General features: G+C 42.3%; 1 protein-coding gene across 2 annotated transcripts in view; it reads left to right on the top strand.

Moving 5' to 3' along the window:
- Positions 1–1,748: 1,748 nt before the first annotated feature.
- Positions 1,749–25,855, top strand: part of VGLL3 (vestigial like family member 3) — a 60,707-nt gene continuing 36,600 nt past the window's right edge. Inside the window, exon 1 of one of the 2 annotated variants that reach the window (XM_086934081.1) lies at positions 1,749–2,107. In XM_086934081.1, coding sequence (XP_086790207.1) covers positions 1,988–2,107 — 120 coding nt within the window. In that variant the 5' untranslated portion in view covers positions 1,749–1,987. Of the gene's footprint in view, positions 2,108–20,182; positions 20,292–25,855 lie in introns of those variants that run through there. The other variant, XM_086934082.1, reaches the window with a different exon arrangement.

Below are 25,855 nucleotides of genomic sequence, written 5' to 3'. Positions count from 1 at the left end.
GGAGTCAGAAGACCACATTTGGAGGTCCAGCACCCCAGAGCCGGAGGACCACACCTGGAGGTCCAGCGCCTCTGGAGTTAGAGGACCACATCTGGAGGTCTAGCACCTCTGGGGTCAGAGGACCACATCTAGTGCAGTCTTTTAGTTAGAGGTCATACCTGTTATAAAGGTTATTCTGACAGAGCCGATCTGGAGACCCACGTAATTGTTAGCCCACTTAAACCATGGGGAAAGTTCCCGGCAGCAAGGAACACACAAGGGTAAGCCAGCTCATCCATTGAAGCGCTCGCTTTTAAGCTCTATGTCTGATTGATACATCACAGGCTTGAATCTCAGCAGGGCGAACACAGCCTTTAATCCTTTTAGTTTTAAACGAGCACCATGAGGTGGGAGGAATCTATTAGAGCGCTATGGGACAGAAATGATGATAAAAGTAGCTATGGTAATCATTATACTTACTCAGTGAGGATGAGTGAATATCAAGGTGAAAGCAATTGGTACATGCAATGCACATACGAAGCAGGGTGAGACACCTCGTTAGAAGTTGAACAGGACTGTGAAGATGTACCGCGGATGTTATTAGATTATTTTGGGCTTTCGTGTGAGGGAGAAGAAGGCATAAGTATTACGGGTAAGCAATGTGCCATAGACATCTAGCTGGGGCAGGCCACGAGGGAGGAACTCAGATGAAGCACGACTAATATTGGGGTTTCAGACGTCTACCTCTAAGGAGTAAATGTCACACTCACAAATTCAGGAAACCTCCAGCGGCTGTGCGACCTGTGAATCCTGGGGAAAGGGAGATATTAGTGTGAGTGGCCCTCGGATAGACACAGAGGGCGGCTTACCCCTAAGGGCAGGGCTTTAAGGGGAATGGAAAAACTGGGGAGGTCTCTCAAAGGGGCGTGGTCAATGTAATAAAAGGCAAGGCTTAAAAACACGTAAACTTAAAATCTGTGCTTAGCATGGTGTGTTGCCTGCCGGTATTTTGCTGCTTCTGTCCACTGCATCGAGATATATGTTAGAACAAGCAATATTACACCTGCAACAAGCCAGGCTATTGGCTTTGTCAATGGTTGTTAGTTGCGAAAGATGAATAAGCAACAACTATGGCTTCGTTGTATAAAATATTGAAAATGTTTCCGTTCTGAAAAGGTGATAATGAAAGAACTATAACGAGTCTCTTTGAAGTTACATCACAAGCAGTGGAGGGTGGCATCGATCCAGAGTTAAGATTTAATTTTTCCACCGAAGGTGAGGACAAAACCGGAGAGCCCGATAGCGACCCCTCCCAGCACCTGCTTTTTGGAACTGTCGGTGCTCAGTACCGGAAGGACCCGGCCTACTTAAAGCCCTGCCTAAGGGTGAGGAAACATTCATACAGGAAATACATGGTTGGCAGCTATGTGGGAATTAATGTAATGGAAAAGTCGCCAATACGGGATTCGAGTAGTGCACTCAGTGCCGAAAAAGTGCTCAAGGAACAAATATTTGGGGAAGTGGGGTGGGGGGCAAATTCGGAGGGTGGTTAACGGAGGTGAGACCTCTAGCCTACGAAGTCTCGAGGATGCTCAAAGTGCTGAAGATGAGGGCACTCTAATCAGGGCTCGTTCCATCGCCTCAGGGGTGTGCCTATGGTCGGCGGTGATTGGGCAAGTCTGCTCTGTGATTCTACAGGGGCGGAGCTGCCATTGGCCAGGACGGGCGCTCCCATTGTCCGTATGTAAATAGCAATAGCTGCAGCCTTTTGCCTCTGTCTCTGCGGCCGCTCCATGTGCAGCGGGAGCTGTCAAGAGTGAGCCTCTCAAAGGCTCCATATATAAGAGGGGGAGACGGGGGACGGGGAACAAGTGGAAGAGGAGGTGAAAGGAGGCGCAACCCCGCTAGCTGGCTCGTTTACTCAAAGTGGAAGCTTGCTCCGAGCATTAGAACACAGGACAGAAAGAAGGACGGGGAAAGTTTATGCTCGGGAGTCTCAGGACCTGCCATGAGTTGTCTGGATGTTATGTACCACCAAACTTATGGAGTGCGCCAGTACCTGCCTGCCCCGACGTCAGCGTCAGCGTGTTCCGCCGCGTACTGTCATCAGCCGCACCAGAGCCAGCAGGTGAGAACCTGTCACTGAGCGCGCGCGGGCGGAAGGGGCGGGGGTAGGAAGGTGGGATGCTACAAGTAGCCTAACGACAGTGTTGTCGTCTTGGGTTCATGGGGCGCCGTGCAACATATGTATTAGAGGCTCCGGCTTTTTTTTTTGGTGTGTGTGCATTTTCTGCTACTTTAAGATGGAATGATGCCAAGCAATCTTATAGAAATGGGGCCACGCAAAAAACATGAAATATGTATTTCTGGGATCATAGACATCCTTGAGATGGCAATGGCTAAAGAGAGACGGAGTCTGAGGTAGTCAGAGGGGGTAGAAGTTGTAGTGTAGAAATAGAGCGTTCACTTTCCCAAAGGGGTCCGTATAAAGGGGGGGGGGCTGGGGAAGTACCCACTCTGCCCGTGCATTAAAATGCCCCTCTTCGATGAGCCTATTTTGAAGAAGTCTGCAGTATGACTTACTGAGAGAATACATTATAGAGGTGGGCGATGGGGTGTGCGATGACAAGGGAGTTTAATGATTATACATTGTCCTTCAATAAAGTCACTGTGATAGCATTCTAGCTGTTTCGTAGCGCTTTAAATTAGTATGTCGGCTTTCAAATCCGTTATCTGAAGGACTACTCTATGTAAGGCTCTGTGTGTGTGTCTTAACCACAAGGCAAAAAAAAGTGTGCGTGTTAGCATTGTAGCACTATCACCATCGCTGGACTGTTGCAAGCGCGCGCCGTGTGTGCATGACATTGAACCCACGCGTGGGAGGAGTGTGATTACACCAGGTCGCCTGTTTATTGCCCATCATTGTGTGTGAGCATTTCTAGAGACCCCTGTAGCCGCCACCCCACAAGTTCCATACGTTGGTTAAAACTGCATATGTGGATAGTCTGAAGCAGTTATTATATACATAGGTACCTGAGGGGAAATTGAGCTAAATTATTTGGAAATATTGAGAATAAAGTTTTAAACATGCAAACATTTTGTCAGAATATAGAGCTACTGGAAACGTGAACATATGTAATCTACGGTCCTTAACAGAAAACATGAATGTGATTGTGTGTGCCTCCACTGGACTTATGAAAACTTCTGAGAAGTGCTATGGGCTCGGTGCCATTTTGGGGAGTTGTGTTTGGAGGGGTGAAGCGAGGCAGACATGGCCTCGCCGTTTACAGCCAAGGATGAAGGCTTCCTGTGGCGGCTGCATTCCATGCGGTTTTATCATAACTCTCTATGAAGACCGGTTTCACCATACATGGGAGGCAGCCCCAAATAACCGCCTCTCTCTGGAGGAAGGGTGCAGAGTTTCCTGCTGGAAATTCACAGGCACGTGCTGGTGAGGGGGCAGGATTGAGTGCACCTGCAATGCTCGTGGCACCTGGAAGCCCTCCGTTGTCGGCTCACTTTATTCTGCTGTGTGTTCTTGGGCAAGTAACTATATTCTCGGTGGACTGTTAGCCTTTAGATATCAAAACAAAAGTGCCGGGGGATTAATTTTTTAACATAAATTGATGTTTCCGTAGTGATCGGCCTGTTAACAGCATTAGATTACAGTGTCAGCATGGCACATGGAAACTTGCAAAAGAAAGATCGTGCGAACTACGACTGCCTATTTTTCCGTCTTACATTTTTAAGGATGGCGGGAAAAAAATATTTAGCCAGAAAAGAGTGAAAGTCATTTTACTGTTCACGCTTTACTCAACCACCCAATTCACCTCAGCACAGACCTTCACACCTGAAAACTCACCCCTATATTATTGTAAAGCCTCCTGCATGAGGTCAGTCAGCCCAGCAAACAATGCTAGGTGTATGTTGCCAAAGGAGGAAGCCATAGTAAACGCGCCACTAGGGGCTGCGCGGAAAGTCCGCAGCGAGAGCTGGAAGCGAAGCCTCCGCTCCCCCGAGGCCGCGCTCACGTATGCTAAGTATGCGTGTGGGCGGACGCATTCCCAGCCCTTGGCCGGCGCTCACACGCGCTGCTCCCAGCCCCTCGCAGACACATTCCTCCGAGATTGAATGCTCTTGGTTACTCTGCACTTTCGTGCGCTCGTTTCTGCCGTGTCACCCTTTCTGCGGTGAGGGCTGGCGCGCCTCCGGCTCTCCGGGATCCGAGATGTTTTGGCCATGACGCTCACATATTTTGCAAATTTCCACTGCACTATTCCAAGTGCAAGATGTCCCTCGTAGCGCAACGTTTTGTTTAACTCGCGCATCTCCTCAGTGGAATGTTGCGGTTCTCGACAATTAAAAGTGCGATGAAAGAGTACAAGTATGCAAGACGGCATAAGCAGGAAAATGGGACATTAGAGGCGCAACTGCCAACCCTTCGGCTTGATGCATACAATAACTTTATTATTGAATTGCGAAAAAGTCACAAAGTCGAGGGAATGTGAATATGAAGTTGTCAGGAGCCCTCTTCTTTCCCCTAAGCAGTTAATTCTAACTACTCTGCTTGGTATTTGTATACAGACACCCGGGCGCGCTCACAGTACAGATGTTTTTGTTTTAATGTTGCATTTTTTTACTCTGAGCCACAAAGTTGTCACATACCAGCTGCCCCTCAAACAATGTAATCAACCACTTCATATGCATTCCCGAAAGGTTACAACTCCTGTTAACACTTGTGGTACTGACACCACAGCACAATAATGCAAACTATCGTGCTAAAGTAAATATCCACAATTTCTGAGACTCGACGCCGTTATGTTTGTAAGTATTTGGGAATGTCCTCTAGGGCTTTGCAAAATTGTATTACTCATCGTCAATAACTTATTTTCTTCTGTAAACGTGGATTACTGGGTTTCTTGTATTTTGTGCAATTTTTGTTTTTGTTTTACTGGTGACATCATTTGCGCTTGCAGGAGGAATGGTTTGAACAGAAAATGTCTCGCAGCAACTGTGAAACGTGATGTGATGGGAACCATAACTAAAACATTCAGGCAGGACTTCGGAACCGCATAACGATATGTTTATCTGGTTTCATTTTATTACACAAAGGCATTTGTAGTGAAGAATCACCCCCGATGACCACGCAAGCAAAAGTGCATGCCACTTATAATTCTTATGACAATTGGCGCATGTTCAGCGCAGGGTAAAATGTGCAAATTTGTCCACCTTTAGAATATTCACTCCTGCTTTCAAGTTGTAAACCCTGCTTGCTGGGCGGTAATCCGTGCAACAGGCCTCTCTCCCTGCCTGCTAGAAGTATGTGAAAGGACTCGTACATGTTGAAGTCTCTATTGGCACAGGCTTCGAAAATGAGCACTTCTAGGACCTGAATTGGTGGTAAATGAAATCCTTCAGCTTATGGAGGTAATAGTACATTTGGAGCAAAATCTACCAGAGGCATTTCCATCATGATACTGTTCTAATTAAGGGACCTCGTACATATATTACACACCTCAATAGTGGCAGCCCTATATCGCTTCTGGAAAAACCTATAAAATTAATTATTTAGCAATAAGAATAGCTTTGTAACACATCTGCTAACTCCATCAATAAATAAGGAATACAGTCAAAATCGTTGATTTTCAAAACCAATCTCTGATAGAACTTAGACAACATGGTAGTGGTTTGGATACATACTTTGTTATGCTGCTGTAAAATGGAACCAGCCCCTGGTGCAGTGCTTAATTTGTAAATAAACAAGTGCCAGGGCTCTAGTCAGGAGGCCTCTGAAGCTTGCACCACCCATTGCCACTGCCAGCGTTTCCAATGACAGAACCTACACAACTAACAACCATCACACTTCTACAAGTGTGACAATTCAGCCTATTCCAGGCCCCTATAGCTATTAAAATAGATTGGGCGGCAGGTTTATAGTTATTTTTAATGATTACTGAATTAAACAAATGCAGTGCTGCTCATCTCTAAATTATAGCCACAATGCCAGCCACCATGTGGCAGCAGTCATAAGTGCCAGTATAGACAATTAAGTGCAAGTGCCAACAATTAAGTGCCAGTACCAAGCACCAGAAACCACCGGCTCAAATTAAGCACTGCGACACTGAGAAAAACTATGCTTACCCCACAGCCACTTCGATGTCAACGTAGATCAATGTCCAACTTTCACTAAGGATCTAACTAAGATTTGATTGGTGACGAAAAGTTCAGCGATTACTCCAGGAAGAGCTAAATATATAAGAGAATCCATCATTGGAATTTCCTTAATGATACTATTTCTTCAATGGAGGAGAAACTTTACAAGTGGAATTCCCGTGTGACTTATCACTTCCCCTAAATATCAGAGAATTTCCAGCTACCACCCAACTCTTAATCGGGCCCTCAGGGCAAAACAAGAGCGATAGGTTACATAAGGGGCGTCAAGTCTGTCTAACAATACCCTGAACTCAACTTTTGCAGACATGTGCATGAGCTGATATAGAGCTCTCAATGTTTTTATCTAAGTTATTAACACCGATGCACAGATTATGCAGCCAAAACCACATATGCAATCAATAATAATAACAAAGCCCCCTCGTTTAACTGACTTACTATTATTAGTAGTACTATTCATAAAATCAACAATAAAAAATACAAATGCAGAATACCACAAAATTATTGTATGAAGGGAATCTAGTGATAAGTTATAATTTAATTCAGTGTTCACCCAGAGAGGACCTCTAACTCTTTGCGAAAGGATACATCTGCAACATCATTTACAGCATCCTGTGGAGAGTTTCATTTCCACTAAAATTTAGAAAAATATATACGCACCAGCCATTATAGGAGCCCACGCCATTACTGGTTTTAGTGTGCATTTCCATTCCACCCCATTCACTTCCTGCCACCCACATGAATCCAGAATTCTCAGCTCGCTGACAAATGAGAAACAAACTGTGGTGGAAATCCACCGTTTTCAAGGGAGAGACATTGCACCTGCTGGGAAATCAAAATGCAGGAAAAACAAATGTTCGGATGTATCGCAGCTGTTTCCTGTCAATTTAAACATCTGGCTGTTACGCATTTAGCTAATTAAAGTTAATCCTTAAGAAAATAGTTTTCTATTCTTTATAACTAAGGAGCTGTTTGACAAAGTTCAGCGACGTAAAAAAGGTTCGTGAAGACTAGTCAACATCTGGGTGAGGCTTCAAGGTTACATCCTTCCAGTAAAATTCCCATTAGAAAGAGTAAACACACATTGGCAAAGCCAAAAGGTTTGGTGTTGGGTGCCAGTCTTTTGGCTTTGTCAATGCTTGTTTTGCTATGTCATTTTGCTTGTAAAATTATTGTTGGAAGAGCTGATGGAGCCATACCATTATAACAAACAAAAACATTGGCTAAAAGCATACATTTTTTTTCTTCTGAAAAAGCACACATTGTCACAGTAGTCATTGGCAAGGAAGGAAACTGCTTGTGTACGGATATGCTCCTAGTGAAAGAGCAGAGTGCCATCAATCCCAGTGAAGTTAGCCAATGGCTGAGTGGGCTCCAACCCTTTGGCCCATGGTGTAGTTGGCAGGAGAAAAATAGAATGAGACAACAACAGACAATTTGATGAAAAGGGCTGACTGAAAGCCCCTCCAAGTGTGTGTGCATATTTAACACCTTCCGTGCGGTGTGAATTCTCGCGTTGTGCTGAAGGTTCTAATGAGCCAACGGGCTCATGACGGAACGCTTCCGTCATGAACACAGGCCAACCGACGCTCATGATGGAACCGTTCCGTCATGAGCATCGAAGGGGTTAAATAAATAAAGATTAAAAAAAAAATATATATATATATATATATATATATATACTGAAAAATACCAGAAGTTAAAATAATGTTATAGTTAGGTGAAATGTAAACACCATAGAAATTCACTAGTTGTAGTTAAAGTTATCTCAAGTAACTTTAACTTAACTTGTGCCCTAAGGTAACTATAACTTGTGCCTCCGCAATACACAGTTTTCTCATCAATGATGGCATAGAAGATGTCATGAGCGATGTAAAATATGAGGTAATTAGCAATGTATTGCAAGAGTTATGGTCACCTTAGGGCACGAGTTATAGTTACTTGAGATAACTATAACTGGTGAATTTCTATGGGTTTTAGAGTTTAAAATGTTACATTGATACTGAATATTTCCCCTAATTCTAACATTACTTTAACCTTTGTTTTTTTCAGCATATTTCTTTTTTAAAATTTATTTGAAGTAATATTTTATTACCATGCATCGCGTCAATCCCTTGCTGCACACGGCCTTAGGCCATGCGTAGCACGGAGTAGCCACAGAGGCTGTCCGCAGGCCAATCACCTCCCCCACAGGCAGTCAAAACCCCGGCCATACTTCCCCACTCCCTCTTCCTCCCTTCCAAAAATTACCAATAACGTTATTGAAATGTATATTTCAATACTGCACACAACAACGTTTATTGAATACCTGAAAAATATTTTATAACGTTTTATTAAACCATATTCTATTTCTGTGACTTTTTTAACATTGTTTTTATTATTACATTTTGGGGGTGATATTGTCAACACAAATAGTGAGATATATTGTTTCTTCTTTAAGAAAAAAAAGAAAACAAAAATGTCTCTGAGTCTACCTTTAAACATTTTACACCCCCAAAAAAATGCAATCATAAAAATAACCATGTACAGTACAGGCCTTCAGGCCATATAAAATGTAACCATTCAACCAGCTCATAGGTAGAACTTCCAGGAGACTTAAGTTGTTTATCTAGTGTTGCTGGGGTGAGGGGGGTGCAGAACTCCCTGTAGCTCCCCTACAACATTAAAACAATTTTTTGGTGATGTCCCAGCCTCTTCCAGGGACATTACCAAAAACAAAATATATGTAAAAAGCCCTCCTAGGGCAGTAGGGAGTGCTCTTTGAAGGAGCAGTGAAAAAAAAAGGAGCGGATGTGGCCACTCATTTATTGATTCACTTTTTAACTTTTTAATATTATATTTCCAGGTATTCCAGTCCCACTCGGGAAACCCACTGTTTTTTTCTGTAGATGGCCATGGAGGCAGCCTCTGGGCCCTGCAGCTCCACCCGCTCCCTGCAAGTGGCCTTATGAGGCACTGCAGAAGCCGACGTTTCCTTTAAAAAAAAGATTTGGGGTACCTCAGAGCCCAACCAGGGCACCTCAAGTCATTATTCTATTGGGGGCCGTGAGGACACTCTCAGCCCTCCTGCAGCCCTGCTGGCTCCCTCGTCTGCAGGAGCTGACATTAATATACACATATTTTATGTGGTGTGCTCTAGTTCCCTTCCGGGGCGTGCCACAGTTACTCCCACATTGGGGTCTCAGAGAGAGTCCCAGGATTCTCTGATTGCACCCATTGTGGGTGTAGCAGGAGCCGGATTTGCTCCTACCCTGCGGTAGCAGTGTTCTTTTGCTCCTGCGGGGTGGAAGCAATTCAATGCATTTCCCTGGCCGAGAGTGTAGGCAGGAAATTGTTTTGTTCTCCCTCCAGGCGGAACAGCTTTGTGCTCTCGACCTGTGGGAGAACAGTTGCTATTTTCCTGCCCACGGGCAGCGAAATAGATGCCCCATGGACACCATCACTGAGCCGGACCTGGGGGAATGGTGTCCCTGGAGTCAGTATATGACTCAGGAGGGGGGCCTCATGGCCCCCCGCCCCTTTATTTTACTTCATGACCCCAGGGACCTCTTTGAGGCTTGGGGAGGGGGACCACGAGCCCTGCTACCCCTAACAAATATGCTGTACTGAGCCCCAGGCCCAGAACCAAAGAGGGAGTTTTAAATAGTAATATACAAAAAAACATTTTTTGGCCCTAAGCAGGGTCCCTCTGGGAGTCCACCCCCGGCCTAGCCAGCAAGCCAGGGTATCCCTACCATGCCCTTATGTCTTTTTTTGTGTTTTTTTAGGAGTCAGGACCAAGTCCCAAGTCCTAAGATAGTAACATCCTGGTTGATGTGGTTGCAGACAATCAGATCTCAGCATGAATAGCTTTATTGGGCTTAAAATATTTCAAACGCTATCTCAGTATTATTGATATAAAGAGCCTATTTTAACAGCAACTTTTAACCTGTTTTCAACACTATATTTCCACAGTTTTCCTCGAAAAACAGTACAGTGGCTCATGGTTATTGATTTGAATAATTACAATTTGCCTTTAGCATTATTGTCTCAATTTCAGCTGCTAAATACTAAGAGCCCTTTTGACAAAGATACATTTGTCAACAGTTTTATAACCGATTTGATCTTTTTCACACCTGCCACAAATTTGCAAAGGGATTTCGAACTGTCATCATAAGCTCATTTACATGTGGAGATGTCTGCCACAAGTGCACATTTATACTCCATTCAAAGGGCTTGAAAGTGGGTGTTTCAAGGTGTGGTTAGTGCAGGAAGTTGGTGAACGCTCACAATTATGCACCATTGTCGACGGTCACAAAAACAATGTGCATTTGCACAGGGGATCCTATTCCCCCTGCGTAGAGTTTGCTGCTTTTGGATTGGAAATGCATTTAAATAGCACTTACAACCCCTGACGAGGTATCGCAGCACTTTTGTGGTGAGTAGCACACTACTCAGAAACCCTTAAATGATTAGTGCTGAATTAGTGTAGTGAAATATGAAAGCGATTTGAGTGGGTGATATGTTAGTCAGTTATAGGGAACGTCCTATTGAAGAGTATGAGCCTCTTTTTTAAAGTTATTTGACCTTCCCACGAGTGTCTGGTGCCGCTAAACAGACTTAGTAGTAGGGAGGTTTGTGAATAGGAATAAGTAGTAAAGCTGCACACCCATGTAGACGGGAATCTACAGGTGCAGAGTTGCTCCTTTTTTCCTGATTAGGACCCTTTGTTTAACACACATTTAGAATTCAAAGTAACTTGGATTTTTTGGTTTGCTATTTTCTAATTGAGAGTTTGCAGTGACATGTCACATGGAAGATTACCTTTTCATGTAAAAACTATATTCGTGTTCGCAACTCTCTCTAAACTCATCAAACTATAGAATCAAGAAATCCAAAAGTCATTGCCTCTGGCAAGAATTTCAGTATTGTTCAATGGAAAATAAAAATAAAATAGTGCAAAAGAATGCATCGATTCATTACACAGTTCAACCTAGGCAGTAATACATGGCTGATGGAAATATCCAAAATGTGATTTTCATTGCGTAAAGTAGAGTGGTTTTTCCGACCATGCATCATGTCCCTCAATAGTCCAAGCACAATTGCTGTAGATCTAAGAAGACATGTCAACTTAAGCTGGATGATGTGATGTGTGGATGCTCATTTCAAGCCTATCAATTGAAACCATCGCCAATCACAGTGAGAAACCTGTGGTTATCCAGAGCTACTAAACACAACTCTGGATCAATTTTCACTTCTCCTCATACACGTGTGATGGTAAACCTTGTTTTCCACTGTTGCATCCTATATCAGACTTTTAAAGGGACAGTGTTAATGGTCCTTATGCCATAGCATCAGCAAAAAATAAGGGATTGGAACTGAAGTTGTCTGTATAGCCCATTGTGGTGATATATAATGTAATCAGAATATTGCGCCCTATTGGAATCGAATTCTTTAATTAAAGGAAAAATACTCATAGCATATACAAGGATTTTTAGACTCCCCAGCAACTCTCTAGTGCTCTCCTCTTTTAAAGCTCTTATTATCCACGCTTGTAGGTTACTGCCACATGCACAGCCCCAGGAGTAACTTAAAGAAACGGAACCACTCCTTTGGCTCTGACAATAGGCTTTGTTTAGTTTGGTACTGCAGAAGGAGATACTAGGACAATGGAGGTTTCCTCTCTCTCTTTCCATGGCTCATTATCTAATTAATTAACAGTGGGAGCCATAATCGGAGTCTACATGCAGGCCTCTGTTCCTTTCTGTTGCCCTCAACTTCTGCCTCTCATACTGCACTTCACAATTAAGCATTGTGAGGCTATGGAGAGACAAAGAATGCAGATTATTTGATTGGAATGTGTTGTAGTATAAAATTCCACAGGAGACCAAGTTGTAGTTCCAAGTAGTAACTTTATGCAGGTACACGTTACAGAAGCTTTAAGTTGTAGCCAAGATGGTAAGTAGGCCTGTATGTACGCCCCACCAGGAGCAGCCTCCTAGCTGCTCAGCCTACTGACACCAACTGACACACATCAGACACCCAACATTTTATGACCTAATCAACATTCCACTCATACTCAGGCTGAACAACAATGGGAAAGAGGGAGCACAGAATGGAGAGGAAAAGTAACCTTACTACATATCCTCTTTCTTTACACTAAAAACAAAACAAAGTAAGAAGATGTGCAAAAATGTAAATACATCATTTGAGCAAATATGTGCAATAAGAGATAACATGACAATTAATACAGAATGCCAAATAACAATGGAACAATAAGTGGAGAAGTGTGGCTCAATGGTTAGAGGAGGCAGACCATGAAGCAGAGGTCAGACCCGGGACCAGGGTTCAATTCCCGACGCGGCAGGGTCTTGAGCCCAAAATGTCCACGGACTCGATAATTCTCGCTTCGGTGCCTGCTCGAATCACGGGTTCACACTCTGCAACTCCGGGCAATAGCTTGCTTAATCTCCACTATGCCCCCCCGCGGCGGGATGCCTGGCTTTCACCTTGGGGGTGCCCAGTACGGGTTATCTCACTGGGAAAAACCAGGACGGGTTCCCAAAGCAAGCGCTTAGAGACCGTTGGTGATAATGCGCTATATAAATATAAATTACAATTACAATATCATAAAATAGGCAGGAAAGACATAAGAACAACAGTAAAAATATACACATGCACCCAGTAGAAATATAACATGAAGGAAGCAGGTGCTAAATCAGAACAAAACATAACAATAAAATGAAGAGAACCACACCCATCCCCTATTCTCACAAGGGAAAGACAGCAAAAGTAAAGCTATGCCACAGAGAGCACAGAACGCAAATCATGCAAATCACAACAAAAAAAAACAAGCATGCAGTATCTCAATGCAAAAAAGTAACGGAAATAAGAAAAAGACCAAGTTGTAGTTCCAAGTAGTAACTTTATTCAGGTACAAGTTACAGAACCTTTAAGTTGTAGCCAAGATGGTAAGTAGGCCTGTATGTACACCCCACCAGGAGCAGCCTCCTAGCTGCTCAGCCGGCTGACACCAACTGACTCACATCAGACACCCAACATTTCATGACCTAATCAACATTCCACACATACTCAGGCTGAACAACAAGTCGAAAGAGGGAGCACAGCAAGAAGAGGAAAAGTCACCTTACTACCGAATGTTGGTGGTTTCACGGTTATACCAGTGTATATAGCCCACTTCCTCTCCATTGTCTTCAATGGAACTCTCAACGTTCCAGTGCTCTCATATAGTCTTAGAGTCCGATGTAGCGGACTCTACTGGCCATTAGAGGCCGGTTCCAGACTCGGGCCTTTATCAATGGAGCGGACCTTTAATGAGCAGTAGAGCCCGTTATGGAGGGCTGCAAAGCTATTAGAACAGTCCTCCTCTATAGGACAGAATGCTCTAATTTGTAAAACAAAGTCCTCACGAAGCATGAGGGGGTAAAATCTCCTCGGCCTCCGTGAGGCCTTTATTTACAGCAATAGTTGTGAACAAACATTGGAATATTGATGCTCTGGGATTCTACCAGCCATTAGAAGCCCAAAGCACTCCATTGTCTTCAATGGAGCGCTCAACATTCCACTGCTCTCATACTTCATACACCACTGAAAACATCTCTCTTCTGTTAGCTAACGGGTAACTTGTAGGAGAATGAGTTCATGAAAAATTATTAACAATACACAATCTCTTACTAAGGCTAATGGTTGCTAAAAGTGCTAAATAGAAATTGTCAGCATAATTTCATAGAACTTTATTGGCTTTTCCACAGCAGATGGCCATGCAAAAAGGGACTGCTTGTGGAAAAACAACCTTTTGCATGGTGAAAGTTTTTTACTTTGCTATCCACGTTTCAAACACGGCACTCTTCAATTGAATATGTCAGTATCAGATCCAAGCAGAGTAAAACAAGTGTGTTCACATTCCTCTTCTATTTAAATTAAAGATTTTAGATTAGTTTATGATACTGTCAAATGCAAAACCCTTTGTCCTATGTTGGGGGAAACTCATTCATGTACTCCTTTATGTAGATGACATAGAACTGCTGCCTCCCACTGGAATTTACAACTAATGGTTCTATAGAGATCACGTAGATTTTGTGAAATACATCAGGTGATCATCAATTGAAATAAAGCATAGACTGTCCTTGTGTGGCATTTTAGCTGAACTGTTACATTGTTGAACCTGTAGAAATGGGAGACCCTCCAGCTAAATCCCAAACAGTTAAGAGCCTAGGGATCACTTTCAACGAAGATCTTTCGCTCAAAAGTCAGGTAGGGACTGTGGTATCTGCAAGTTTCTTCCAACTTCGCAAGATTAAGAAGATTGCCCACCTCTTAACCCACCCTGCTCTGATTCAGGTCATTATTGCTCTTGTGCTGTCCGTTTGGATTACTCCAATAGTTTATATTTGGGTCTACCAGCGGGGCAGCTCAAGAGACTTCAATTGGTCCAGAACCAAGCGGCCAGGCTGATCTGCAAAATCCCTAAGTGGCAGTCTATCAGACCGGGACTGGCTAGTCTCCACTGGCTGCCTGTAGCGCAGAGAGCAGCATTCAAAGCGGGATGCATTATCTTCAGGGCTCTACAAGGTAAGGGCCCTGGATTCATTAGCAGCCTGCTTGTCAGTTATACTCCCTCTCGTGCTCTCCGCTCCGGCCAGAAGAACTTGCTAGTGGTGCCCCGGATCAGGAAACAACGTCAGGGAGGAGGATCTTTCCACTTCCTAGCCTCCTCCCTGTGGAACTCCTTGCCACAGCCGCTAAGGCTCCACGAAGATCTGTTAGCCTTTAGACAGGCTTTCAAAACCTGGCTCTTTAAGCAAGCTTATCCTTAGTTAATTTTTCTTTCTGTCACATGTTATGTTTTGCCAGCCTTCCACAGCGCCATGAAGCCTCCGGGCGTACGCGCGCTTAATAAATTTAATTTAACATAACATAACATAACATAACATAACATAACATAACATAGGATCATAAAATGAACTGGGTATTTTCTCCACAATGATTCACACGAAACCCTGATTTTCTAGGTTATTAATTGTTCAAACATTGTGTCCGTGATTTATCTGAGGTATTTAAATTGCAAATGTAGGGGATATACCATTGTACCACTCAGTGTAGTCTATTAAACAAAAATTATTGCAGGACTATTTAGGTAGTCCTGGCCTAATTCCCTTGGTCAATTTATAGGATGGTTGGTATTAAGCCCTGTATATGAAGGCCAATTGTCATAAATAATAATGCCAGGTCAGTGCAGCAGTAACTTATGACCTGTGAAGTTGATGGTCCTGTTTTCTATACTAGTTTGAGGATCTGTTGCTCAATAGTTTGAACCAAAGAAGGAACATATTGATTGTTTTGACTCTGAACATATTTGGTGGTTAGATATGTGGGATTCCTTGTATTCCTTGAAATGAACAAATTGACTACTTCCCACTTTGTTCACCTAAAGATCTTAAAGACAATACCTAATTTTCTTGGTGATGGTTTCTATGAAATTATGGAACTATCACTATACTCTCTTCGTAATTTACTGTGGCAAATAGGTTTTAGCTTGGGATAAAAAGTTCTCTGATTCACTGGCCACAACAATGGATCAAAATGCAGTAGCATGCCTGGTGAGAATCATTTATATAAGACACCTATCACTTTGGCAGTGGCGTTTGTGGCCGGCTATAATAGGGTTAAGACACTGCATGTTTGGCACAGTTTTTTACTGTACTGGTCCAGATTTGATCATTTAGTTCTTAGCTATTAGTTAAGCTCATCTATGGCAAGCTACTGACTGGCCCGTGGGTTTACAAGAGCAGAAGGACTCTACATTCTGTCTCTGAGATAATTACATTCCCTGCGGCTTGCTATTTTCAGTATCTAAAATCATGTGGCCTTTCATAGCAGTAAAAATGTAGGTATTCTTTTGATAGCCCTAGGTGTAGTTAAGCATTACTAGCATGTTAATAGAGAGACACTCATAGAGGTCACAATAAATAACATTTTTAATTTCAACATTAACTGAGGATGGTGTAAAACTGATGAAATCCGTAGGTTTATAAATTTGCATATTAATGTTATGGAATTCGCCTCCTGATGACTGTGCTAACAGTGAAGACAATTATAAGTACGCAAAACCTACCCTTGCGTTCACAGAATGCCAAGTACAACACAAATGTAATTTGCGCCTCTTTTTTTACCGGGGATATCAAATTTTTGTCTTACAATGATTATTCTAGTTAAGTTTCTACTTTAAAAATGGTTAAAGTCCCTGTTAGAGGGCAGAGGAGTAACAGCATAAATTTAGGCACACTAGAGGTTTCTTCTGAGACACCGAATAGGAAACAATATGGCATGAGGAATAAGTCAATGAAGATAGTGGACACAGGCTCACTAAGATCAAGAACACATATTAAGGTCAATTTCTGGGTTGTGAATGCTGATTTGGAAGGCCTTTCACAAGCTGTCTACTTCCAGTATTATTTTCCACTTTATTTTTGTACGTTTTTTTTACAGAGTTTTTTATAGCTCAAACTTGACACAAAGGTATAAGGTATCAGAGCCCTTTACAAGAGCAGCAGTAGTGTTACAAGAGGACATCTTCATTTTTGTTAGGCAGGGGGAGATTAAGTGATTTGCCCAGAATCATAGGATGTTGCGCGTCCTTGCCGAGACTTGAACCCGTTCCCCAGATTTGAGGTTGACCGCCCTAGCCGTTAGGTCCCATTCTATTTTGTAATCTTTATATATTTTTGGGAAACAACCTTTACAACGCAACTTTTCCAATGCACTACCATTACAACGAAACTTTTACAATGCAACATCCATTACAACGCATGAAATTACAACGCAACCATTACAACGCATGACACTACAACGCATACCACTACAACGCATGTCATTACAACACAGTCATTACAACGCATACCATTACAACACATACCATCACAACGCATAGTGCCCTTACACTATCCAACACTTACCCTACTGTTGCACCCCCTGGAGTTAGAATAGTAATTTTTGCCCCACACTATCCAATACTTACCATACATGCAATGTAATGGTATGCGTTGTAATGGAATGCGTTGTAAAGGTAGTATGCGTTGTAATGGAATGTGTGGTAAAGGTAGTTTTTAAAAATTCGTTGTAATGGCATGCGTTGTAATGGATGTTGCGTTGTAAAAAATGCGCTGTAAAGGTAGGCGTTGTAAAAGTATGCGTTGTAACGTCATACATTCTTTGTTTTTCTACTTGTTGAAGCAATGCAGTGTAGTGTGGGCGAGTAAAACCTGACTTGATTTCTATTGCAATGAGTAAAAAAAGAATTATCAGCAAAAGCGTTATGTTTTAGTATGGTCCCTATTGTTACTAAAACACAAGTATCACTGAAATCTGAATAGATACTTATCTATGGAACAGGAGACCATAGGCCTTGATTGTGCTACTTATATGACTTTGGTGTCAATCAGTTTACGTTTTATACTAGTGAATTACAGGGGCCCTAAAGCCTTGGTCACTCACTGCAATTCCAAATTATGTTTGTGATGGTATATTTAGTTGATCCCGAGGTGCATTCCATACACCATGGCTAGGGTCTGCTATCATAAATATATCTATAATCAAGGATACCTGCTGTCATTGCATTGTTTGCTGCTTACTAAAGACATGTGAAAGAAACAGGAAAAACTATGAACCGAAACTCATCATATATGGCCACATTGTCGGAGTCTGAATGTTGATTGGATGAAAATGAAGTGACGTCATAGCTTTGATTTAGGTGCGAGCATTTCAATATTTGATTATTTTTGTACTGACAGTGTTCAGTATCTTTTTGTTATGTTGCTATGGATGATTTTTACAGGAAATCACTAACATATCTTTAAGGAAGCCAGAATCACAAAAGGATCAGATTAGGGAAATGTCCTAGTCAAGTTTCACAAGACAGCGGAAATAACAGTCTGCCTAATTTTTAAGTGTAAAGCTGTTCTGAGTGATTATCACCTTAGGGAATTTATTTTCTTTTAAACTTTGTTGTTTGTAGTGGATCTCGTCTTGGGTCCCCAATTGAGGGGTTAGGGTGTTAGTCTCCCTCACCTCTGTACCGCAATAATAAGTCTAGGAGACATTAGCATATATTTGGTAGGCGCCAATTCCTCACTTAGAAAACACCCGAGGACCTCTGTACACTTCTTTTAAACCCTTATCTGTATGAAACAGCTTTGTGAAGTCAATGACTTTTAATGTGTATTAAAACTTCAACATGGACTTGCCCGACCTTGCTTAAAAAATTGACTCTAGGATGGAAAATACTGCCAGTCATTGACGTGAAATATTAGCAATTTCTCAAAAAATAACTGAGTACCTGGTGGAGTATAGTCCATTATATTAATTTAAGTATAAGGAACAAGGAGCTTTATTTTTGGTAGGTCCAGCACACATGCTCCTTATCACAGTAACTTAGAAATATAAAAGTGTGCAGTGAGTACACGCCAATAGGAGCAAGTGCCCTCTCACCCCTCGAAAGTGTTGTGCTTCATCATCTGGGCATGCTCCTCATCGGACCGGTGCTGGAGTGCCCGACGGGCACCCCAAAGGGGCTCTTTGACGGAGATCTTTTTAATATAGCCGCTTGATGAAGTGTGGGTATGTGAGGTGTGAGCTTTGTGTAGTGTGGTGAAATTCTCTTAAATAGTTATTGTGATGCTTGGTTAGAGCACATTTTTCTAGTGAAGCTCACTACCGTATTTAAATAATATATTAGTGCTGTCTGGGAAACAATGGTTGTGCTTATGTTTTTTTTTAATGTGAGGTCATCATGTTTCTTACCTAGCATATCTAAGGAGTAGTCAATTAGGTCACGAGACGTATTTTTTTTATATGGTCATTCAAAAAGAGTGTAAATAGCGCAATGCCTCCAAGAGCGTATGACCACATCCGGTATATCAGTCACACGTCTCTAAAACCAGCTGGAGATTAATGTCAGATAATGATCCACCTACAAGTTATGAAGCAGTCTCAAGATTTTAGAGACCCTGTTAAAAAAATCAAGTTACCTCATCTCCCTTGATAGGTTTCCCAGTTTTTTTTTATAACAGACAGAGGCCTTCTTCACTGGTGTTTGTGCGTCCCTCACGCCACGACGCAATGTAATATCATGCCATAGTGTATGTCGCAATGCATGATGGGATTGCCTGTGCAAAACTTAAATAAGTGCTGGAGTGGAAATATTTGACTCTATCCAGGGCGTTTTAAGAAGGCAAACTAAACATTGCTATTTTCATTTCATTTACCTTTACCAAAAAGGTGATACATCTTTGTAGTATTCCCTCCTCATAAAACGGCGCGGACATAGGTACATTTCCAAACGTATCTATGTCCTTCTAATCACAGCTGGTCGTCTAGAACCCACTGCGCCCATGTCTGTCCCCTCTTCACCTCCTCAGGCCTGTGCTGTGAATACCTTCATCAGTAACCAAGGCTGCGCCGTTGCCCACGCGCTTTTCTTCCTCTCATAGATCTTTATGCATGTAAAGAGGGCCACGCGCATTAAACTTGCAAGCTGATGACGACTGGTAAAGGACACAACCTTCAAACGCTACTTTGCCGTCTGCAAAGAGACCTCGAAATACGCACAAAAACAAAGCTCTCACAGCGGCGTCATGCCTTTGAAAGAAGCTTTCACAAAAGTAGTGCTCCAGGGACATTGTGCGCACCGGAGCCGCGCGGCCGGACACGTGGGTGCTCCAGAGAGGAACGCACTGTATCAGCGTGCGCTGGCCTTGCGATTACACAACGACTGTCAGCGGGTCCAACATCTGCCGGGGGAGCCTTGTAACGTGAAATGATAACTCCTTTCTCCTGTGGGAAGGGCTGAGCTGGAAAAATGAATCACTTTCACTCGGGCTGGACGGGAGAACATTCCATCGCGGAGACGCTTCTCGGAAGGTTCTGCGGGGTGTAGCGCCTGCCTTGTGTCTTCAATGCGCTGCAAAATCACCCACGGATGCCGGCTCTGAGAATGAACTCAGGAGAGCGGCTATGTGTCGGGCACTTGTAGGGCAAGTGTACCCACAGCCTGCACATGACTGTGCTTAGCATGCACCGCTGAAGGTCTGCAGTGAAGAAACACTCATGTTGTCTGGACGAACGATCCCATGTTTTGGAAAGGCGTAAGTACGACAATGATTATTTTTTATTATTTTTTTGTATGAGGTGGAGTTAAAAACTCATGCATTCTAATGGTGCTTTAAAAGTTGTGTGGAACCGACTGTGGAGTTGCATAGGGGCTTAAAGAAGTTTAAAAAATCTATTCGGGTAGGACAAGGAAAGCATGTGCTTCCACAATGGTTCATCGGTCCGGCGTACCCTGGTAGAGAGAGAGAGGTTCAGCTGGACGTATCCTAAACTAGACAGAGCTTTCTGACTTAGTACTCTCCTGTACCAAGGTTCATGGAAATTGGAATCCTTTTATTAAATAAAATAGGAGCCTCCTTCTCACATGTTACTTTACAGTGTATCTTGTGTCGAATTTTTTAATGGTGTTCGTTTTACCATGAGTTTATTAAAGCTTTCCTACATTTCATTTGAATTTGAGGCCTGGAGTTTTATGCTTAGAAAGTGGAACCCTGCTTTGATTTTACAGATTAAATAGCATAATTTACGCAAGGCGTTTTCAAATAGAAAAATGGCTAATTTTTAATACTCCTATGGGTAAGATGTCTATGTAAATTTTTAAAAGGCTCAAAAAGTACTTAAGAAATGCTCATTGTGCATATTAATACTCACAAACTGGAGTAGGCATCTCTTTTTTAAAACCAGGCTATATGGTACCTGTTGGCCTGTCGATGACACACATGATAAAACTATTCGGTTTTAGAAAAAAACATCTCAGCGACAGGGTCGGAGGGGCGGTACACAACAGAGGTACAACATTGTTTTTGATTGCTTAGTTTTGATTTCCTATTTTTAAATAGCACAATGTTTATGGTTGAAAAGTACTGAAAATAACATGTTCTATTACACAGTTTATTCAATCCGACCTCGAGAGGATGGATTGTTGAGTGAGCCAGGCTGTAATTTGAACTGGTGACCTGCAAGTCACAGCAGATATCAGCAATGGGTCTTTTACTCACAGAGCCGCCTTATGGCCCCAGCTGTCAATCGAAACATACAACATTTCAGCAGGAAGGATCAATTATAACAATCTTGATGCATATGTTTTATCATTTAAAGAAGAACAGTCATACACATTGATTGCTTGTTCCACAATTATTTAGGAGTTGTTTTGGCAAAGGTTACACTTGAGTTTGATGTATCCATTTTTTCTTGTAGTTATAAAAATAAACTACAACATAAGGTCCACAGTTTGCAACTGTGTGCCAACTGCAAGGTCTAATATGCGAAAACCCCCTCACTAAACGTCCATGCCATACAGTGCCATATAATAATCTACTATATGTAGAACTCTAGCAGGATGGGCTAAGTAGATGCAATGACATAACCCTTCATTGCAAGGGCACCGTCTATAAGGGGTTTGGTTATCACAACCTGTGATTCTTTTAGACATTTCATAGCATACGACTTACAATCAAACTGTCAGCATAGCTCAGTTAGCTGAATGCCCTCCCCTTAAACATACATTGATCAGCAGCAGGGTCGACACAGCCATTTATCGTTCAGAGGTTAGCAAATTAAGTACCATTAAATTGGTTAACAGCAAGAACAGGGATTTGTGGTGGATGGTAATAGAGAAGTGCAAAATGAAGGGCCACAGAAACTAACCTGAGTTGCCAGCTGAAGTCCAAAATGGACGTCAGTGTAAGTGAACTTGATGTATAAGGCTGTCCCACATATTTCTGCCAGCAGTTTGCACCATAGAAACATGAACTGTATTCGAAGTTGTGCATGTTAGTGAGGCTGTGTGCAGCTTTGTGAGTATGGCAAGATCATTTCCTAGAGGACCAATAAAAATGACAAAACAAAGCCACAATTTTTAAAGATTCAGATAAAACCAAGATATTTTAATGAGCACATTCAACAAATGTATTTTTTACATTAGAGCTATTTCTTGTAAAATAATAGTCGATTATTGATCAGTTTCCATCCAAGAGGGCAACACACCCGATTCTTGCAAGTTGTGCAGAAAAGGAGGCCCATGCGATCACCAAGATTGGTGATGAAGCCATTGGAAAGCTGCATCACCGTGGAGCTGCAATAAGTAGTGAGAAAAGTGCAAACACCCGAGGGGACAAAGATCGCCTTGGTCAAAGTCCTACTTGACCATTTACAAATAATTTCTCATGAACCTGGTTGCAGTTTATACGTTTTTAGACATTAACCACCATAAGTCCATAGGGAAATAAACAAGGAAAAATATTGCATTTTTAATTTATTTAGAAATTTGAAAAAAAACACACACACACAACTAGATACCAATAACCAGTCTTAAGATTAAATTGATGTCACATGGCAGTGACTTTATTGACTGGAGACCATTTACCATCTGAATTTTCCACCATGGAGGAATTGTAGCTAAAAAAGTGGATTCATAAGACAATTTCATTGTGAAATTTGAAGTAGTGTTGAATGGTTGAATTTAGCGTTAAAGTAACCTGTACATGCCCCTCAATTGAGAGGAAAATGTCCGACTAGATGGCAGGGAGCCTTCGTTCTGTGTGCATCACAGTTGTTGTGATTAAGGTAGTGTGGTTGCTGCAAAGGCCAATGCCAGGATCTATGGTTTCCTAAAGGAAGTGATATCGGTCGCCCCACCCCCTAAAGCCTTATTTGTTGAACCAATCAGGAGTAAAGCCTGCACTGGTGACTTCCTAGTACTACCTTAGAGTAGCAGCACCTCTAGTTGCGCCCTTTGGAGCACTCTCATATATCGTTACCTCAGGTTTAGCTGCCTCAGTCTATTTTCGAAGAGCTTTGGTGTTGAGGCCTTTCATATCTACAGCGTTTCAATGAAGTGGTCCCAAGTAGGTATGCTAGCACAATAGTACATATGCAATAAACATATGTGTATGAGCAGTGCTGCCAATGAGTGGCCTGCTACATTGTAAATTGTTCAGCCATTTTGTGATAAGTGGTTCCGCTCACAATTCACAAGCCCATCAAATAGTGTTTCAATAAAGCTGCCCAAAGGACATTTCCTACTTATTTCTGCTCAACAGACACGACTCATGGGAGGGGTCACTGATAAAACTCAGGTTTGAACTATGTCACATGGGCTACAAAATAATGTCTAAATTCCGCGGATAATCTAGAATTCTACAGTTCAATTAATTAATGGTTTAAGGAAGTGGGGAACACATCTAGGAGTCTATTACGATTAGGAATCGCTTAACAGGTTGAGGGCCATATGAAATTCAATTAATAGAATCTTATCTCCAACCCATCAAATTCGTAAATCAGATTACTCAAAGTGTGAGAGCACTTAGATCATCTGATTCAAAGTGTCACTGCCCTTCTTCTGCCATGGCCTAGTGCAGGAGGCCGCTGCTTCTTTTAATGCGAGGACTTGTCCATGTCATTCTTTATGAGATGAAGTCTGGCATTGGCCTCTTAAGCGAAATATAAAATCTGTCCTAAACCTAGTTTGACGCTCCAAATCCCTGGCGAAAAAGCATCTCAACGCCTAACCACATCACACCACGAGCACACAACCAGAAGTCATCCATTGTGAAAGTTACAAGGACTTCCGCACTCTTCGTTCAGAGTGGAAGACAAAAAGCGAGGATGGAAATCCCACCACATATTTGGAGACAAGCCCCTATTTCAGTAAATAAATCGTCCAGAGAGTTACAAAGTCCTCGTTTGAAAAGTGTGTGTTAGCACCTCAGCTGCTCAAGTGTGTAAGAAACGTTTGGGAATTCGCCATTGCAAGTTCATGCAGTTTTCTTCCATGTGTGATGCGCTTTCTTCCGCCCTGAGAGGGCCCAAAGTGTAACATCTGAAAAATATCTTCCGTGAAAAGTGCTTCTCGTTCCAGCGTTCCGGTTTGATTCGAAGGAATGGAATTGGGGCGATTCATCCAGAGAGCTCTGCCAAAAACCCCTGCGCGTGTTTGGCATTTCTTGATTTTTCAAGAGAGCCCAGTGTTTGACTTTATTATTCCATGGGCAGAGTGCATCCTAGACAAGCGCCAGTCTTTAACTCACTGAACAAGAGACATTTACTTCAGTAGAAGTGCCAATGACCTTGTCTGCTTCAACAGCAGCGTAAGTGGAAAATTGTGCTTTCTTGTGGCACGGTTTCAAATGCGCTCTAAAAAGGTAATAGATAATATTAGATTCGAAATTACATTTTTAATGAGCAATTAAAAATAACTGGCGCTCTACAGATTTATTAAACAAACTATTCAGATGAACCTACAGAATATTTACACCTTTGTGGGAAAAGTGTTGAAAATGATTTACTTTCCTGCCCATTCACCTCTCATAAATCAGTAATTGGAAAAGTGTATTATATATGTATACATGTATATATATATATGCATACAGAGAGAGCGAGAGAGAGAGAATGAATATGTGCATGGGAAAGCAAGAGAAGGAATCTCAATTAGTGAGGATGTTTTATTGCTACCAAGCCACCATCTGTCCTGTGATTAAGGCTACTAGAACGCTCGAAGTAGCTCAGAGAACAAGCATTTGCAATGCAATAGGCCTCACATATATGAAAGTTTGAGCTATAGGCATTGCAAATGACAATGCCTTTTATTTATGTGTTGTTTTTAAAACAGATAAATAAAAGGCTTCATTTGCAATGCCAATAGCTTAAACTCTTGCAAATGCAAGTACTATTGCACTGCAAATGCGTGCTATAAAAATAAATATAAAATGTTAGGAGGGAACGTGTCCTGCTTGCAACAGCAGGCAGGGCGGAGCTACTTGAGAAAATAGTGCTCAGAGGTGGTAATTAAAGCCTACTCAGCAACAACACACGTAATAGGGAGTGTCACCGTGGGAGGTTACAAAATGAGACAAGGCCGTGCTAAGGTAGGACTACTAAGCCTTTTGACCAATGAACAGCCACAGTTTACAGTGGACAATGACACAAGCCAATGAAAAATGTGGGAGGAGAGTGGGTGGAGCTTCAAGTACCTACCTCAATAAAGCATGCCTCGCAGAACAGCACATGCGCTGCCAGGTTCGACCTAATAAACAGTGAATTCAAAGTGCCTGAGGCATCGTCCATTCAACAGGCAAGAAATCAGTCACGTCAAGTGATGGTGAAGTTGTTTTACCAGCGAGCATACATGCAGAGATTAGAGATTATCAAAAATTGATTAGCTGCATGGAAGTATGACATAGCAAAGTATGACTTTTTTGACTCGGAGAACAGGCTTTACATAGCCTTCACATTTTCTTCGTGTCATTAGGCTTTGGAGGTCAGCCGACCGAAGGAAGGTGTTGCCCCCCAGGGAGTTTGGGATATGGTGCAGGTAAGGCTGCATGGGGCTTCTTTTGGGCTGTGCTTCTTTGGGATGTATATCATGATATAAAAACTGCCATTTTATGTTTCCTGACACTATTTTGTGGTGACACTCTGGCCGACAGTAGCTGTAAGAAAAATTGCCCCACCCACCCTTTCCTAGAGGGAGGAGTTTGGGATTATGGTTATATTAAACGAAGGATGCCTTTTGACTTTAAAGAAATTGATGGGTGTTTTTTTTTTTTAGTTGTTGTCGCTTGAAGCAGGTCTTAGGCAATGCAGTTGACGTGGTTATTCA

This window comes from Lissotriton vulgaris, chromosome 8, assembly GCF_964263255.1.
Source record: "Lissotriton vulgaris chromosome 8, aLisVul1.2, whole genome shotgun sequence".
NCBI lineage: Eukaryota > Metazoa > Chordata > Amphibia > Caudata > Salamandridae > Lissotriton > Lissotriton vulgaris.
This window is presented reverse-complemented; position numbering and strand designations above follow the sequence as displayed.